This window comes from Hyperolius riggenbachi, chromosome 3 (genome assembly GCF_040937935.1).
Source record: "Hyperolius riggenbachi isolate aHypRig1 chromosome 3, aHypRig1.pri, whole genome shotgun sequence".
Classification (NCBI taxonomy): domain Eukaryota; kingdom Metazoa; phylum Chordata; class Amphibia; order Anura; family Hyperoliidae; genus Hyperolius; species Hyperolius riggenbachi.
The window spans coordinates 160,362,653-160,381,543 of record NC_090648.1 but is presented as its reverse complement, the minus strand read 5'-3'; the positions used below and the strand labels follow the sequence as shown (position 1 = coordinate 160,381,543).

At 44.7% G+C, this 18,891-nt stretch overlaps 1 protein-coding gene across 8 annotated transcripts in view; it reads right to left on the bottom strand.

Annotated features, from left to right (window-relative positions):
* Positions 1 to 7,073: 7,073 nt before the first annotated feature.
* AKAP13 (A-kinase anchoring protein 13) overlaps positions 7,074 to 18,891 on the bottom strand; it is a 384,453-nt gene continuing 372,635 nt past the window's right edge. For 7 of the 8 annotated variants that reach the window (XR_011030254.1, XR_011030251.1, XR_011030255.1 and 4 more), the window contains 4 exons: positions 18,418 to 18,825; positions 16,729 to 17,041; positions 8,849 to 12,591; positions 7,074 to 8,613 (listed from right to left, as the gene is read on the bottom strand). Coding sequence is in view for 1 of the 8 variants with exons in the window: in XM_068275158.1 (XP_068131259.1) it covers positions 12,542 to 12,591; positions 16,729 to 17,041; positions 18,418 to 18,825 (771 nt within the window). In the remaining 7 variants the exon portion in view is untranslated. Of the gene's footprint in view, positions 8,614 to 8,809; positions 12,592 to 16,728; positions 17,042 to 18,417; positions 18,826 to 18,891 lie in introns of those variants that run through there. The other variant, XM_068275158.1, reaches the window with a different exon arrangement.

Sequence of the window (18,891 nt, the reverse complement as noted above, 5' to 3'; positions counted from 1 at the left end):
TGTATTATACAGGCTGCCTCCTGCCCTGGTGGTCCCAGTGTCCGAGGGACCACCAGGGCAGGCTGCAGCCACCCTAGTCTGCACCCAAGCACACTGATTTCTCCCCCCCCTGCCCCAGATCGCCCACAGCACCCCTCAGACCCCCCCCCCCTGCCCACCCCCCAGACCCCTGTTTGCACCCAATCACCCCCCTAATCACCCATCAATCACTCCCTGTCACTATCTGTCAACGCTATTTTTTTTTATCTCCCCCCCTGCCCACTGCCCCCTCCTGATCACCCCCCCACCCCTCAGATTCTCCCCAGACCCCCCCCTGTGTACTGTATGCATCTATCCTCCCTGATCACCTGTCAATCACCCCCTGTCACTGCCACCCATCAATCAGCCCCTAACCTGCCCCTTGCGGGCAATCTGATCACCCACCCACACCAATAGATCGCCCACAGATCCGACATCAGATCACCACCCAAGCGCAGTGTTTACATCTGTTCTCTCCTCTAAACACCCACTAATTACCCATCAATTACCCCCTATCACCACCTGTCACAGTTACCCATCAGATCAGACCCTAATCTGCCCCTTGCGGGCACCCAATCACCCGCCTACACGCACAGATTGCCCTCAGACCCCCCCTTATCAATTTGCCAGTGCATTAGTTACATCTGTTCTTCCCTGTAATAACCCACTGATCACCTGTCAATCACCCCGTCACTGCCACCCATCAATCACCCCCTGGCACTGCCACCCATCAATCACCCCCTGTCACTGCCACTCATCAATCAGCCCCTAACCTGCCCCTTGCGGGCAATCTGATCACCCACCCACACCAATAGTTCGCCCGCAGATCCGACGTCAGATCACCTCCCAAGGGCAGTGTTTATATCTGTTCTCTACCCTAAACACCCACTAATTACCCATCAATCACCCCCTGTCACTGCTACCTATCAGATTAGACCCCTATCTGCCCCTAGGGCACTCAATCACCCGCCCACACCCTCAGAATGCCCTCAGGCCCCAGCCCTGATCACCTCGCCAGTGCATTGCTTGCATCTATTCCCCCCTCTAATCACACCTTGAGACACCCATCAATCACCTCCTGTCACCCCCTAGCACACCTACCCATCAGATATGGCCCTAATTTGCCCCGTGTGGGCTCCTGATCACTCGGCCAAACCCTCAGATCCCCCTCAGACCCCCTTCCGATCACCTCCCCAGTGCATTGATTGCATCTATTTTCCCCTCTAACCACCCCCTGAGACACCCATCAATCACCTCCTGTCACCCCCCTAGCACTCCTATCCATCAGATCAGGCCCAATACAACCCTGTCATCTAAAAGGCCACCCTGCATATGACCGGTTCCACAAAATTCGCCCCCTCATAGACCACCTGTCATCAAAATTTGCAGATGCTTATACCCCTGAACAGTCATTTTGAGACATTTGGTTTCCAGACTACTCACGGTTTTGGGCCCGTAAAATGCCAGGGCGGTATAGGAACCCCAGAAACGGACCCCATTTTTAGAAAAAATACACCCCAAGGTATTCTGTTAGGTGTATGACGAGTTCATAGAAGATTTTATTTTTTGTCAAAAGTTAGCGGAAATTGATTTTTTTTTTTTTCACAAAGTGTCATTTTTCACCAACTTGTGACAAAAAATAAAATCTTCTATGAACTCGCCATACACCTAACGGAATACCTTGGGGTGTCTTCTTTCTAAAATGGGGTCACTTGTGGGGTTCCTATACTGCCCTAGCATTTTAGGGGCCCTAAACCGTGAGTAGTCTAGAAAACAAATGCCTCAAAATGACCTGTGATTAGGACGTTGGGCCCCTTAGCGCACCTAGGCTGCAAAAAAGTGTCACACATGTGGTACCGCCGTACTCAGGAGAAGTAGTATAATGTGTTTTGGGGTGTATTTTTACACATACCCATGCTGGGTGGGAGAAATCTCTCTGTAAATGGACAATTGTGTGTAAAAAAAAAAAATCAAACAATTGTCATTTACAGAGGTATTTCTCCCACCCAGCATGGGTATGTGTAAAAATACACCCCAAAACACATTATACTACATCTCCCGAGTACGGCGATACCACATGATTGGCACTTTTTTGCAGCCTAACTGTGCTAAGGGGCCCAAAGTCCAATGAGTACCTTTAGGATTTCACAGGTCATTTTTGTTTCAAGACTACTCCTCACGGTTTAGGGCCCCTAAAATGCCAGGGCAGTATAGGAACCCCACAAATGACCCCATTCTAGAAAGAAGACACCCAAACGTATTCCGCTAGGAGTATGGTGAGTTCATAGAAGATTTTATTTTTTGTCACAAGTTAGCGGAAAATGACACTGTGAAAAAAAACAATTAAAATCAATTTCCGCTAACTTGTGACAAAAAATTAAAAACTTCTATGAACTCACCATACTCCTAACGGAATACCTTGGGGTGTCTTCTTTCTAAAATGGGGTCATTAGTGGGGTTCCTATACTGCCCTGGCATTTTAGGGGCCCTAAACCGTGAGGAGTAGTCTTGAAACGAAATTTCTCAAAATGACCTGTGAAATCCTAAAGGTACTCATTGGACTTTGGGCCCCTTAGCGCAGTTAGGGTGCAAAAAAGTGCCACACATGTGGTATCGCCGTACTCAGGAGAAGTAGTATAATGTGTTTTGGGGTGTATTTTTACACATACCCATGCTGAGTGGGAGAAAGATCTCTGTAAATGGAGAATTGTGTGTAAAAAAAATTAACAAATTGTCATTTACAGAGATATTTCTCCCACCCAGCATGGGTATGTGTAAAAATACACCCCAAAACACATTATACTACTTCTCCTGAGTACGGCAATACCACATGTGTGGCACTTTTTTGCAGCCTAACTGCGCTAAGGGGTCCAAAGTCCAATGAGCACCTTTAGGCTTTACAGGGGTGCTTACAATTTAGCACCCCCCAAAATGTCAGGACAGTAAACACACCCCACAAATGACCCCATTTTGGAAAGTAGACCCTTCAAGGTATTTAGAGAGGGGCATGGTGAGTCCGTGGCAGATTTTTTTTTGTCGCAAGTTAGAAGAAATGAAAACTTTTTTTTTTTTTGTCACAAAGTGTCATTTTCTGCTTACTTGTGACAAAAAATAATATCTTCTATGAACTCACTATGCCTCTCAGTGAATACTTTGGGATGTCTTCTTTCCAAAATGGGGTCATTTGGGGGGTATTTATACTATCCTGGAATTCTAGCCCCTCATGAAACATGACAGGGGGCCAGAAAAGTCATAGATGCTTGAAAATGGGAAAATTCACTTTTTGCACCATAGTTTGTAAACGCTATAACTTTTACCCAAACCCATAAATATACACTGAATGGGTTTTTTTTTTATCCAAAACATGTTTGTCCACATTTTTCGCGCTGCATGTATACAGAAATTTTACTTTATTTGAAAAATGTCAGCACAGAAAGTTAAAAAAATCATTTTTTTGCCAAAATTCATGTCTTTTTTGATGAATATAATAAGTAAAAATCGCAGGAGCAATCAAATAGCACCAAAAGAAAGCTTTATTAGTGACAAGAAAAGGAGCCAAAATTCATTTAGGTGGTAGGTTGTATGAGCGAGCAATAAACCGTGAAAGCTGCAGTGGTCTGAATGGAAAAAAAGTGGCCGGTCCTTAAGGGGTAGAAAGCCCTAGGTCCTCAAGTGGTTAAGTCAAACTTTAAACATCTGATCTGCATGTTTGAGTTCATTTAGTGTGTGTATGAGGCTTCAGGTTTCACAGAGAGCGAGGTTGTGGAAGCAGAGTGATCGAGGCAACAGAGATGAAGTGGAGAGAGGCAAGGGTGACAGAGAGAAATGTGCTGATGTCAGAATGAGGAAGATAACGCTGAGTGAAGGAGGGTGTGATCATTCTCTTTAGAGGGTATGCTAATGAAAATGCGACAGGTACATTTGGGCACCGGTTGAGATGGGTAGTAGAATAGCAGCAATACGGCTGATATTCTTCTATAGCTTTTAACTCCCCCTAATGCTGAAACAATGCTTAAACTAGCCCTACTGTTAACCCTACGCCTTATACTAACCCATCCATTGTTTACACAAGTTTTGGCTTCAGCTATGTCATCATTGTCTGCTGTATGTGCGTTTCCCTGCAGGATTTTTCTTTTCAGTTTAGCCCCTTAGTTATAGGTTGCCACAGCCTAATCAATCTTGTGCAGCCAGGCTCATGACCTTTCATTCACACTGTACACTCACTCTGGCTCCCACATCCCCATTCTACACATCAGACTGTCAACAGCCAGTGCTTGCTGCTTCTATACCCCCTGCTGTAAGGCGCGGTTCAAATCTGCGGTTTTTGCAGAACGTAACCGGAGCGTATACTGTACAAACGGAACGGATGTGAAAGGATCCAATGTTAACCTATTGGACCGTTCACATGCGTCTGTTGGTACGGATACGTTCCGTTCCCTGGACCAAAAAAATGCAGCAGGCCCTAATTTTCCGTACCGTTCTGCCCAGCGGAACAAAACTGGGCAAAAAATGCTGCTGCATTGGGGCAATAGAAAAAACGGAATGTTTCTTCACAGTGGTGAAGAAACAGACTGTTCCATGGGGGATGGGGGGACACAAACCTGAGCGGCGGGAGGGTGAGGAAGGGTGCAGCAGCCAGGCGGGTGGGTGAGCGAGGGTAAACAGGGCTGAAATACATACCTAAAGGCCTGCAGTAGGGGCTTCCATCTTGTTCCGCATCAAGTGACTACATAATGCGTCATGTGACTAGTCACGACACGCTGTATGTATTTGCTGGCAAACGGGAGTGAAAACCAATCCATTGGTGATCAGATAGGTTTTCACAATCCGTTTGCCAATATGCACAGAGCCATCCGGAATCGGTAAAGTGGAGACCGGATCCGTTTGGCTCAATATTTCTAATGTGAACCGGGCCTAAGTAGTAGACCATCAGGAAGTACTCCGCTCACTTGAGCTTCAGCCCAGCTTCTTATGGACAGCCAAGTACATCTCGTGCAGCAAGGTAGAGGCATCCTAAACTTCTGCTCTGAGTCTGGACACCCAATTCTCCATTCTACACACATATAGCAGCAGAATCTAGAATCCGAGCAAAAAAGTTCAGGATTCAGGATTAGGCTTTGCGAATGCAGTTGTGGACTGAGTACTTCCTGAAGGCCCCCCACTTACAGCAGGGATATGGAGGCAGAAAACACTGGCTGCTGACTGTACATCCGAGGCCAATGGGTTTAAAAAAAATAAATTACACGCGCACGCACGCACGCACGCACGCACGCACGCACGCACACACACACACACACACACACACACACACACACACAGAGAGATAGTGAAAACTGACTTTGTAATTAATTAATCCCCCCCCCTCCCGCTCCCCACCTCCAGGTACCAGTTAGATTTTTCATTATTTTAGAACAATGACTAAAACACCAATATCTAGATAAAGAAAGGAATTTATTTAAAGATTTTGTTTTCAGCAGATAACTAAGAAAAAAAAAGATAAATTAAAGCTAGTTACAAAGTAAACTGCATATTAAGAAAAACAAACAATCAAGACTTGTACATTTATAACTTTTTACATAATTACACATTAACATAAAATAATTAAGTTCTGTTTTTTTCCTGTTTCCATTTCTTTACAGCATTTAGAAAAAAAATACATAGCATTAAGCATAGAGTTTTCGGTCATTTAAAAGCGGCAGATAATTTACAAGGTGTGTAGCACCGACCACAGCGTGTATGCGCTGGTCGCTAGGTTCTCGTCAGCCCCCTGTGCTGAGGACTTTAAATGACGCCGCTTACATGTACCTCAGTACAAGAGAAGCAGAGGTATATATACTGTGTTATAAACCTCCTGAGCATTCTGTAGTTTACTCTAGTGCAGTCCATGTAAGTGCCACAGAATACCACAACACAATGCTAGATTTTTCTTTTCCACGCAGTCGGGTTGAAATGGATGTCATTTATTTTTTTAAATGTATGTTAGCACAAAAATGCCCGATTTTGATCGAGAGAAATAATGTTTTCTCTGACACAAAGAATAGGTAATGGTTTGGCAGTGCCTGCTTGTTTGTTTTATTTTCCATATTGCACAAGTTGCAATATAATTCCTGGTGGGATGGGAAGAGACATGTCTCCTCATGGATAGATGGATGGTGGTCTTCTCTGCACATCACAAATCTCTGCCTGTTATTTTCTGAACACTACACTTTAATTCAGGCCCACTTGAAAGTTCTACCATTGTTTGTGATTACAGCAATACTATGGCCAACATGCCGCCCAACACAAGCCAGGTTACACATTCAACAAATAGGTCTTACCTGAGAAACCAACAGGTAGACATCAGATTAGGGATGTATTTTTCAGGACTCCAGGCAACTGGAATAAAATTTGGGTTTCAAATTGGGTTCCCTAGGTCAGTTACAGTTACAAGTGTTAACTTTATATCTCACAATTGTATTGCAGTTTTATCTGCATTTCTATCTCCATTGTCCTATTTTAAGAGTTCATCTTAATGAATGATCTACTGTTATATAGGAGTTGCATTCTAGGCACTCTTGTAAGCTTTACCTGATCAGACATGCAGAAGTAAAGCAGGGCTCCATCCCTGCTCATAAGAGAATACCTGTATCCAGGCAATCACTATTTTTTTTACATGAATGGCACAACTATCCCAAATCTGGGATAACGTCACTATGAGGAAGACAGTGAAAAACTCTCAATATAAAGTGTAAAAAACAAACAAGTAACAGTAATATACACACTTGAAATACTAAATGTGATATGAAACTTTAGGGTTTCTGGCTAAAACTTGTGAACCTGGATGTTGGCTATTTATATACACCCCACACACAGTGAATAAAGGCTGGCATCATGTAACTGGAGCCTAGACATGCTGTAAGAACCAACCATTCACACTACATCCCACAGGAGGTTTTTGTGTTTTTAGCATTATGGTGAAATGCAATGTTAGGCCTCTTGCACACTGCAAGTGATTCCGATTCCTCTTTTTAATCAGTTTTTACATCCGATTCAGATTCCGATTTGCAGTTTGCTCCCTGCACACTGCAAATCGGAATCTGAATCGGATGTAAAAACTGATTAAAAAGCGGAATCGGAATCACTTGCAGTGTGCAAGAGGCCTTAAACATTAATCAAGCACAGTAGTCCCCTCCACCCCTAGGCACATTGTGCTAGCTCTGCTAGAGTCATTCACCTTCTACTGTGCAGAACATTAAAAGCGGTAACTTATCTCTAAAGAGCCAGCAGGCAAGCCCTTGTCTGAAGCACTCTCTACCCCAGAATGAAGGGACCATCTCATTGTGCCCTAGAAAGGTATGAGAGAGACTGCAGACCACACAAGGGAATCAGCAGCCTGTTTATACAGAGAACTGTGGCTTTTCTATCCAGCCTGGCCAGCAGGCATGAAGTCCACAATCCGAGAAGAAGGAATGTGACGGGGCCTGAAGCAAGACAGAAACTGCTCCAATCTCTGCCAAAGACCTCGACAACAGTATAAAGGAGTCATAATACACTAACATTAAAACAAGGGACTATAGATACAAATAGTTCATTTCTACATCACTGCGTTTACCTAGGCAGTGTAGGGAAACCTGCCTGGCACTGCCTGCGGCTTGTCACACAGGGCATCAATACATTTACTGAGAGATCAGCCCAACACATAGGTAAGTGCTCTTTCATTCCATAGAAAGCAATGGGTAAGTTCTCCAGCAGCAAACGTCACACAATGGATTTAAAGCTATAAGAAAGGTGCTTAATGCAGCAGAGCCAGTCTGCTCTCTCCTAGCTAGCTGCACTGACCTCCAGTAATGATTTGTTCCATGGCAAGAACGCAATAACCTGGAAATACTGCTTTCACCACATAGTGCACACTGTCTTCTACCATCCAGCTATCAGACAGGTGCGGGATCTCGTACTGACCAGCAACTACAGAAAGTTCTTAGCCAAACGGAATCTAGTTATTTTTCTTTTTTTTTGTATTTCATTTATTTAAAAATGTGATCATGTTTACTTAACCTCCTTGGCCCAGATTTTAGTGTCTGAAAGCTGTGTCTTTTTTTTCACATGCGTTTAGACCCTAAAAATCCTATTGCTAGATAGATCTGCGGCAGCCCTGCACATTACACACCTCCCATGGATACAGCTCGGGGTTACTGCTCTGAGCTGCAGATTTCCAGCCCGAGCCTGACTCGGGATTAGCACGAAGGAAGTTAATAAACTATTTTACCAGTGTAGTCTAGAGGTTTGAAAACCCTGTCTGTATGCGCAGCCATTTGTTCTCATTATGTACACTGTGCTTAGTAATATTGTATGGTGACTGTGCTTTACTGTTCCTCTCACTGGAAACCTCTCAGTCTTCCCAGTCTATATAAATACAACCCTCCGCTTTCTTCAAAGCTGTCCATTTTGCATCCGCATGCAACAACTCATTGGTTCAGAGTTCGCCCCTGCGTCGATCACGTCCACATCGCCGCTCACCTGTCGCGCCGCCGCTCTGTCCTTTCTAAACAGTATCCGTTCTCATAGAATTTTATTGGACACATTTTCCCATCTGGTCAAATGTGCCAAGTTGGGACTCTATGGCCTCAATTCACTAAGCTTTATCAAACACTTTACCGAACGTTTGATCATTTACTTCATGGGTAAAATCTCATTTTGAATTCACTAAGGTGTTCCAGATTTATTGAACGTCTTATTGATAAAACATTCGATAAATATATAACACCTTAGTGAATTCAAAGCTAGATTTTACCCATGAGGTAAATTATCAAACGTTCGGTAAAGTGTTTGATAAAGCTTAGTGAATTGAGGCCTATGTGCCGTAGTGAACAGTTCTGTGTTGTGCTTGTTAACAAGTGGAAGCGGATCCTATGTTCAAATTAGGATCTGCGTCCTGCGTTTAAGCTGACCTTAAAAATGTCCTTAACGGGTACATTTGTAAGTGTGAACCAGCCCTTACTTGATATATCTCTGAAGACTGGGTGAGAGTGAAGGGAAGACCTTAAGCCCCATACACTTGCTCAACAGCAGTCTTTTACGCTCAACAGCAGTCTTTTATGCAGCACAATTATCAAACGACTTTTGTTGTGGAACAAGTTGAAATACCTAAAAAAAGGTCTTTTGCTATTGTTCAAAAAGCTGATAAGACCGCTAAGAAGTCAGTCCAACAGTTGGATTGACTTCTTATCAGTCTTCTCAGCTTTTTGAACAGAGACTTTTTTTTTTTTTTAGGTATTTCAACTTGTTTCACAACAAAAGTCTATTGACAATTGTGCTGCATAAAAGACTGCTGTTGAGCGTGTGTATGGGGTGTTACTGGCTAATGTTATGCAATGTATTTAGGCCCTTTGTTTTAAATGATAAGAAAATTCCTTATCTAAAACAAGCAAGTACCAGGGACAGTGGAGGGAAGATGTCACACTTCTGCATAACACCATCTCTCTAATAATCCGGTTGGTGCGTGTGGCAGACGCGTCTCAACCAAAGGCTATATGGGAGACGCATGCGCTGTCTCAGAAAAATCCTGGACAGCAAAGAAGTGTGTTCCACTCACCGCAACAGATACTGACAAGTGTGAAAGGATCCCATTTATAAAATAGGATATGTTCACTGTCACTTTTCTGATAGGGACATAAAAAGTCAGTTTTCCATTGTAGGGGGAACACAGCGTAACACTCAGTGGTGGGATATTAAGCTTACCCCACTTTCTTCACAATTTAAAAACCTAAACTTGTATAACGCTCTCATTACATTACAGAATACAGCTGTTCCCTCTGACTAATACAAAGATGTGAGTGCAGATAGTGCAGTGCACAGTGCTTGTAGCGTGTACAGTAACACTAGTATTATGGCTTCAGTCACAGATAGGCTGCTACACTGGCACAATTCATACTGCAATGTAGATAAAGGAATAGCAACTACTGCAGTGAACTAAGAGCACATTTCCTTACCTAGTGAGAATCATTTTACCCAATTCCCTATACTGTATAGGGAAATCAAAGTGAGAAAATTGCCTTTATGGGCAGTAGGAACATTTCTTACTATGTATATAGGATTTATAGTGTAGGCCACATTGACAGAATGAACCGCATACACACGTTTGGACATAGTTGTTAGTTGCAGGCAATGTCCCCAGTCCTGAGTGCTTTTGTGTGTTTTCCCAGGGCATTATGGGATATTTTAGTTGCTAATGGCAAGAGAGACTATATTTTTCTTACAGATTTACACAAAGTTTAATAATTTGGGTGCTGCCTGTTATAGTCAGGCTTACTATGGTGAAACTAGTGCCCTCACCTCATAGCTTTATACATAGATTAACCATTTCATGACTTGCAGCGACTCTGGTGATTGTCATTACTGCTTACAAACTGACGTTTATAAAGTGCATAGTGGTTTCACACTGGGATGAAGTGATTAATGATGTGTACGATACCACTGGCCCCCCAATCCCTACTATTTGGAGAAATGTGAGGATACTCAGATTTCCACATAACAGACACAGGTTGGAGCACACTCTCCTAGTATTACAACTGTACAGATGACCTCCACAGTGGTGTATTGGTGTATAACAGTTCAGGCACTTACACAGATATCAGCGATTGATAAGAGCGATACAAAAATGTCTGGGATATCATCACGACTTATGTCATAGCACTGTACACGGTCACAAGACAATGTTTCAACTTGCTTGTCAAAATCTGCCCTTTTTTTTGTTTGTTTTTTGCAGTAGATCTGCTACAGTACTTTTAACAAAACTGGAAGTCTATTTTTAATATTATTTGAAATGTAATCAACACAGTTCCAAAGCCCCTGAAATACTGGGACTAGTCGCAGTGTTGGGGATGCGTAGCACTTGGCGCTGCTGATGGCCACAGTGGTGCAAGGTGAAGCATGACCACATTCAATATACGTGAGGGAAGGCTGCCCATCTGCCACTGGTGTGAACCGCACAGCACATGGGATCCCTAGGCAGCGGTAAAGAGTACAGGCAGTAAGATTGGCCAGTAGAGCTGGAGTAAGAAGTACAACAAGCCAAAGGAAAGCTGCCTGTTACAAGTTGCTGCTCTCTAAACAACATATGGGCAGAGGCTTGTAAAGCAGCTACAGATGTTTAGATCTCCAGCTAAAGATTCAACGGTGTTACTTAGTAAAGCTTCAGGTTTTATTCTACAAGGCTCTTCTTCAAGGACAAAGTCTTAACTGATTGTACCCTCAAGTCTATAGAGCCAACAAGCCTGAAACACAAGCTGCTTTGCATTTACGATGAACACACAATTTTCCATTAAAATCTGCTGCAAAGCTGAGAAGAGAGACTAAACAATACTTGGTGGCTTTATCCTTCAACAAAATACCATACAGGATCCAGAATAATGCCCTCTGTCACAACAACCACGAGAATTACTTTCCAACAAGCTACTGAAATATTCACCCGCGTACAGGGAAAGGTTTGTGGTAGTCAGTTTATACAGACTTGTGTTTTGGCTTACTGGCTCTCCATTCCAAACTGGTGAAAGGATAACACTCAAGATTTTACTGCCGTCTTTATTCTTACTGTGGAGACTTGCCGATACTTTCTATTCAGCTATCAAGGGTTTCCTCAAAAGTAATTTTTTCATTGGTGACAAATCGCTACAACAACTTGACAGAGGCTCCTGTTCTTCTCCCTTCTAAAGAAACCTTAAGAAAAAAAGGTTTTCCTGGAGCTTTATTGAAATTGCCACGATGCAAAATATGCATCTCTGTGGTAAACTGAATTGTCCATATTAGAGTGGCTACAGTTCTGACAATTACTAACATAAGGCTAAACAAAAATCGGTAAGAGAACGGAAGCTTGGACCATGTTAAAACTAGGCCACCTTAAAAAGAAAAATACAAGAAAAAGAATCTAAAGGAGATCCAGTCTTCCGCTAGAACGTCTACTCTGCCCTCTACTGGCCAATAAGAAAACTGCCACTGTGTGGATGTGTAAAGGAGTATGAATTAGATGCAAAAAAATTAACATCTGCTCAAATGCTGCCAAGTTTACAACTTAATAAATATTACATTAGGGGCAAAAATCATATCTAATCCATTATTTCCTTTTCCCCCAGCAGATTCAGAAGCCTGAAGCAATGCAGCAAGAAGCAGTCAACATTAACACTTGTGCCATGACACAACGTATCTCTTTCTGATGCTGAAGAGCGACACCAGTCACTTTCTCCTGAGCCCTGACTGTGCTGATGTGGTGTGATCCCAGAAGTGGAAGCGGTCCATGAAATGCTGTAATAGGAAGGAGTGTGCCACCATCTTGAAGACCCCAGATGCATTTGTTGCTTGTGTTGAGCTGCTGTAGGAAAGCATGTTTTCTTGGTAATAGTGCCATGATTCCAGCAATTGAAGAGTCAGTGGGTTATGGCAGGTAGTCTGACTGCGGGGAGCGCACTCAGCAAATATACTTCCTCATGTAACACATATAGTCTTTATTGCGGGTTCCCAGTGTAGAATGAGCATGAACGCCAAAAGTCCATTAACAGAAGATCTCCTCCTCCTCTGTTGTTCCTTCTACAGGGTTGGAATCTTAAAAATAAAAAATAAACGGGGTTCACTGTTGATGCAGTTAAAAGTGAGGTGTGTCAAGTTACTATTATGCAGGCTTTATAGCTCTAAAATACAGGGTACATAGTCTCGTCACTAACTATTCCTCAGAGGAGCTCACTATTTGATCCCCACAACAGTCATAATCCATTAACCCTTCGCACTCTCGCATGCAAATGTTCAAACAAATGCATTCACAGATTCACTCATCCAGGCACCACTATTATCCCTACAGCTAAGTTAAAAGCCGGGGTCTTAGTTCACAGAAGAATGCATTCTTATGCTTAGTCACCTATACTGCGCAGAAGTACCCAGGTAAACATAGGTGTCCTAACTCTGGCCCTGTAACATGCATAGTGCAGACATGCAAACATTCATTGCATCAAACCTATCTAGGGATTAGGAGCACACATCCTAACGTCCTCTCCAGGGACAGATAGCGCATCTTACCAATCGCACAAGGGAGCTAACGTAATGTATCCATGCGCACCATGCACATACACCAGCATAAGCTGTGTGCATGCTGACAAACACATACAGGGGAAGGAGGGAGTGCACTGAATTAAAACCCTAGCCACAGGGGTCAGTAACAAGAAAAACATACATATATCCAGGCACGTTGCCTCTAGTTAGGTCATTAAATAAGTTATTAAGGAAAGGGAGGTGCTGAAGGTGTGCTCCTAATCCCTAGATAGGTTTGATGCAATGAATGTTTGCATGTCTGCACTATGCATGTTACAGGGCCAGAGGTAGGACAGTGGTGCCTGGATGAGTGAATCTGTGAATGCATTTGTTTGAACATTTGCATGCGAGAGTGCGAAGGGTTAATAGATTTTTGCTGTTTTCTGGCCACACCCCCTTCAGCACCACCCTTTCCTTAATAACTTATTTAACCACTTTAGGACTCAGCCTTTACCCCCCCCCCCCTAAGGACCAGCGCTGAATTCTAAGGTCTGTGCTGGGTGGGCTCTACAGCCCCCAGCACAGATCAAATAACAGGCAGAGCGACCAGATCGCCCCCCTTTTTTCCCAACTGGGGGGATGATGTGCTGGGGGGGTCTGATCGCTCCTGCATGCGTGTGGGTGGCGGGGGGGGGGGCACCTCAAAGCCCCCTCCACCACAGGATTCCCCCTCTCCCTCCCTGGAGATCGGCGGCTGCACAGGAACGGATCTGTCCTGTGCAGCCTCTAACAGGCTCCTGCCTGTCATGTGACAGCGATCCCCGGCCGCTGATTGGCCGGGGATCGCTGATCTGGTATAATGCTGCTACTGTTAGCAGCGTTGTAAAAATGTAAACAAAGCGGATTATTTCCGCTTGTGTTTACATTTAGGCTGCGAGCTGCGATCGGCAGCCCACAGGCTATTCACGGAGCCCCCCGCCGCGAATTGACAGGAAGCAGCGGCTGTTTCCTGATTAATTAGCCTGCAGCCGGCGACGCAGATGTGCGTCGCTGGTCCTGCAGTTACCACTTTGCCGACGCGCGTTATGAGTGCGCGGTCGGCAAGTGGTTAATGTCCTAACTAGAGGCGATGTGCCTGGATATGTTTTTTCACATAACATTCATAGGCTTCAATTCACTAAGGACTGTTTAGTAAAATACGGCATATGGTATTTTAGACCCCTCCCCACATTCACTAAGATTTCCACAAAAATGTGGTAATGTGCTGAAACGTGTTGTTTCAATGCAATAAGACCTGCCCGGTAATGTAGAATTCCCACCGGCTGTGGAGTAGGTATCTGCTGCAAGCTGTGATTCTCCTCCTGCAAATAGTCTGCATGAGCTGTTCCTGTTTGGCCACTTACTAGAGTAAAAGGCTTTCGGAATTGAATGTGGTAATGCTTTGCGGGTTTAAAGCCATAGTCTAATATGTCCTCACCACAGTCTAAAGCATACACATGCTAGATAAATAACTTACACAAGCTAGGTTATAACTCTGACCCTGCAGGGTCCATTAGACCAGTGTTTCTCAACTTTTTCGAGCCAAGTACCCCCTATCGCAATTCCCGCGCGTGTGTGTGTATACACCCCAGGTATTGGTGCCCCCAGTATAGATAGATAGCGAGGTATAGGTGCCTGCTCCAGTATAGGTGCCCTCAGTATAGCTAGGTATAGGTGGCCCCAATATAGCTAGTTATAGGTGCCCCCAGTATAGCCAGGCATGGGTGCCCACAGTATATCTAGGTATAGGTGTCCTCAGTATAGCTAGGCATGGGTGCCCCCAGTATAGCCAGGCATGGGTGCCCCCAGAATAGCCAGGCATGGGTGCCCCCAGTACATCTAGGTATGGGTGCCCCCCAGTATAGCCAGGTATGGGTGCCCCCCAGTATAGCCAGCCATGGGTGCCCCCAGTATTGCTAGGTATAGGTGCCCCCAGTACAGCTAGGTATGGGTGCTCCCAGTATAGCCAGGCATGTGTGCCTCCAGTATAGCTAGGTATAGGTGCCCCCAGTACAGCTAGGTATGGGTGCTCCCAGTATAGCCAGGCATGTGTGCCTCCAGTATAGCTAGGTATAGGTGCCCCCAGTACAGCTAGGTATGGGTGCCCCCCAGTATAGGTGCCCTCAGTATAGCTAGGTATAGGTGGCCCCAGTATAGCTAGGTATAAGTGCCCCCCAGGATAGGTGCCCTCAGTATAGCTAGGTATAGGTGGCCCCAGTACAGCTAGGTATGGGTGCCCCCCAGGATAGGTGCCCTCAGTATAGCTAGGTATAGGTGGCCCCAGTATAGCTAGGAATAGGTGCCCCCAGTATAGCTAGGTATAGGTGCCCCCAGTATAGCTAGGTATAGGTGCCCCAGTATAGCCAGGTATAGGTGGCCCCAGTATAGCCAGGTATAGGTGGCCCCAGTATAGCCAGGTATAGGTGGCCCCCCCCAGTATAGGTGCCCTCAGTATAGCAAGGTATAGGTGGCCCCAGTATAGCTAGGTATAGGTGGCCCCAGGTATAGGTGCCTTCAGTATAGCAAGGTATAGGTGGCCCAAGTATAGCTAGGTATAGGTGCCCCCAGTTCAGCTAGGTATGGGTGCCCCTAGTATAGCCAGGCATTGGTGCCTCCAGTATAGATATGTATAGGTGCCCCCAAGTACAGCTAGGTGTTGGTGCCCCCCAGTATAGCCAGGCATGGGTGCCCCAAGTATAGCCAGGAGGGGGACGCAGCGCATGAGAGGGGAGTGATGCCCACACATAGCGGCGGGGAGGGGGGGGTCCAGTATCAGCGCTTTCCCCCCTCCGACACATTAACAGCGGCATGGTGAAAGGAACGCAAACTTCTGCATTCCACGCCGGAGGTCCGATCTTCTTTGAGCCTGACGCAACTTCCTGATAAAACAGGAAGCAGCGTCATCGTTAACAGAGAAGAATCTCCGGCGTGGAACGCGGAAGTAAGTCCACGTTCCTTTTACCATGCCGCCGCTGTTAATGTGTCGGAGGGGGAAAGCGCTGACGGGGGAGCCCAGGTGAGGGAGGGGGGAGTGAACCCCCTCCCCGCCGCTATGTGTGGGCATGCTCCCCCGTTTTGCACTGAGTCCCCCTCCTGGCTGCGTACCCCCGGCTGGGGTTTCGTGTACCCCCTGGGGTCCGCGAACCACGTGTTGAGAAACACTGCATTAGACCAATGTGGTGTTGCTTATTATTTGCCCTGACAAGTAAAGAGGGCAGGGTGGAGACACTGATGTAATTGCCTGCTATAGTTCCTGTACTGCTACCTACAGCTACATGTTATGCACACTGCTCTGTAACCAATTCCAATAAGGTTTGATATTTTTAGAGAAGCATATATAGCACAGAGGAGTTTGTGTAACTAGCGTCTGCAGTTTTCTGTATAGAGGAATAAAATACTAGTGGGATCAATCCTTCAGTGGTACTTGAGAAAAACGATGCATTCTAATACACAATCAGAAGTCATTAATTGTGCTTAGACAAAGCTGTGTCATTTCATTTTCCAACTAAGTAAAGCAAGGAAACAATACGGAAGACAAAAAAGGGAAGATATTAGCCACAGCAATCTGTTCACAGCTTTTCTTTTCAAGAAGGGAAAATAAACAGTTGTTGCCATTGGTAACACCTCCACCTTTCTTTGCACTAATACTATGCGGGTAACATTCTCCATACAGCTCACCTGTGGATAGCGGGCTGGCTCCTTTCCCCTTCTTCTTCTTGTCCTTTTTTTCCTTTGGTTTTGACAAGTTAAAGAGGCGGTTGGAGGAGTGGCCCTCCGCTGATTTATTAGACTGGCTCCCAAGCAAATTGAAGTGGCCTTTTCCTTTTTGTTTACTGTCAGTCCGTAGTAGAAAACTGTCCTTTTTAGGTGAAGTAGATGGCTCTGCCTGCAACTGTTCTTGTTTTGTTGAGTTAGAGTCACACCACTTGGTGGAGTCCATGCCGACAGGGAGGGAGGGCACCCTTGTCAACTTGTCATGATGAAGAGTCACCTGTTTCAAATGATGCACATTAAAGTACGTTACTGTAGAATAACCAGCACAGTATACTCAGTTTTGTCTACATGTGTAATATACAATTTTTAGAATGTATCTGCTTCATCACTACATCCCTCCAGCATTCACCACTGTATTGGGTTTTCAGTGTGAAAAAGCACAATGCCCCCTTCCTAGCTTCCTTCCATAATTCATACAAAATATGCATTACATGTATGACACACATAAAACAAAGTTTTACCTATGCAGGTTCACTGGAGTTTGCTGAAGGAATTCTGCTCAGAGGGAAAATCGAGTACTCACAAACTAAGATTTTAAAATGAAACCTGATGTAAGAGTGATATGGAGGCTACCATATTTATTTCCTTTTAAACAATGCAAGTTGCCTGGCTGCCCTCCTGATCCTCTGCTTCTAATACTTCTAATTCCAAAGTCCCTGAATAAGCATGCAGATCAGGTGCTCTGACTCAAGTGTGACTGATTTAGCCACATGCTTGTTTCAGGGTTGTGACTGAGAAACGACTGATATCAGAAGATCAACAAGACTGTCAGGCAACTTGTATTGTTTAGTACCAAATGAAGGAAGCGGCACACAACTTGCTGCAAAGATTCTTGTATAAGGAACATAATGCACTACATGTTACAGACCCCTACAGTCCATCATGTGTAACGGTTTCGGGGTGTTCATCCTGGCCCAGTTCAATGTGTCTGCATTAGAATGAACATAGTTTTTTTTAATGATTACAATTGTATGTACTACTGTTTCTATTTGTAAGCTGCTATTTTGATACTTTCTCTCTCCCCCCCCCCCCCTCCGGGGCAAACAATTACTGTTATGTTGTCTATTATGTAAATGACTCTTTGGTCAAATAAAAACTTGATACTAAAATGTGTTTATGTGAAGCCTAGTTCCCTGTGCCTGCACATCTCCCTTACCTCCCTCCTCTTTTCCCCGACACACCAACATAGACCCCCACGGGGACAACCGCATTGCACACTGTCAAACCCAACCTGGACCCCCTCCCGGTGAAATTCCCCAACATCCACGACCACCAACAGGACCCGGGAAAGTTTTCATACCGCAAAGTGGTCATCAGACTGAAAAGGGTTGGGGACCGCTAAGCTAGGAGGACCACATGAAAGGAGAAACAAGAAGCTCGTGGCAGCACCCGCTGCTGTTGTCCATTTATAAGGATCTTTCATTGTACACAGCGTAAACATAGGAAAGCACCCGACATCTACAATTAATGAAGGGTCATGTTCATCCCAATATGGAGGAAACCAATGACACCAAGCTATAAGCAGAGAATATTCAGGAATGGTCTTCAAAAGGAATATATTTTGGGGTAATAAAATATTAGCATAACTTTTACCTGCTTAGGGTCCTTGTTCCTTTGCTCTTGTACCTTCTCTTGCCGCATTTCTTCCTCTAGGCCCTCCATGTCACACTGACCAAGTGCTTTTAGAATCTCCAGCCGATGCTTCTTCTGCTCTACGTCCTGCATACTCTTCTTCACAGTCTCATCCATCTTGGATGACCATTCTTTCCATTCTGAAAACTTCTTCTCCCGTGTCTCCCACTGGCTTTCATTCCTGTGCTTCTCTTCCTTGTGCTGTGCTTGCTGTTTTTCCAAGTTTGAGATATTTTGACGTAGTTTTTCCAGACTACGCTGCTTCTCCTGCTCATTTAAGGAGTTTGGCCTTGAATGTCGAGTAAGGGATCCTTTGCCCAGCAGGAACTTCTGATCTTCAATAAAGGTGTCTTGCTGCACCACCACGGCCTGTGATAACACAACATTTGTTAGAATACTGATGGCAAAGTGGTTTATTTATAATAAATAGAGCCA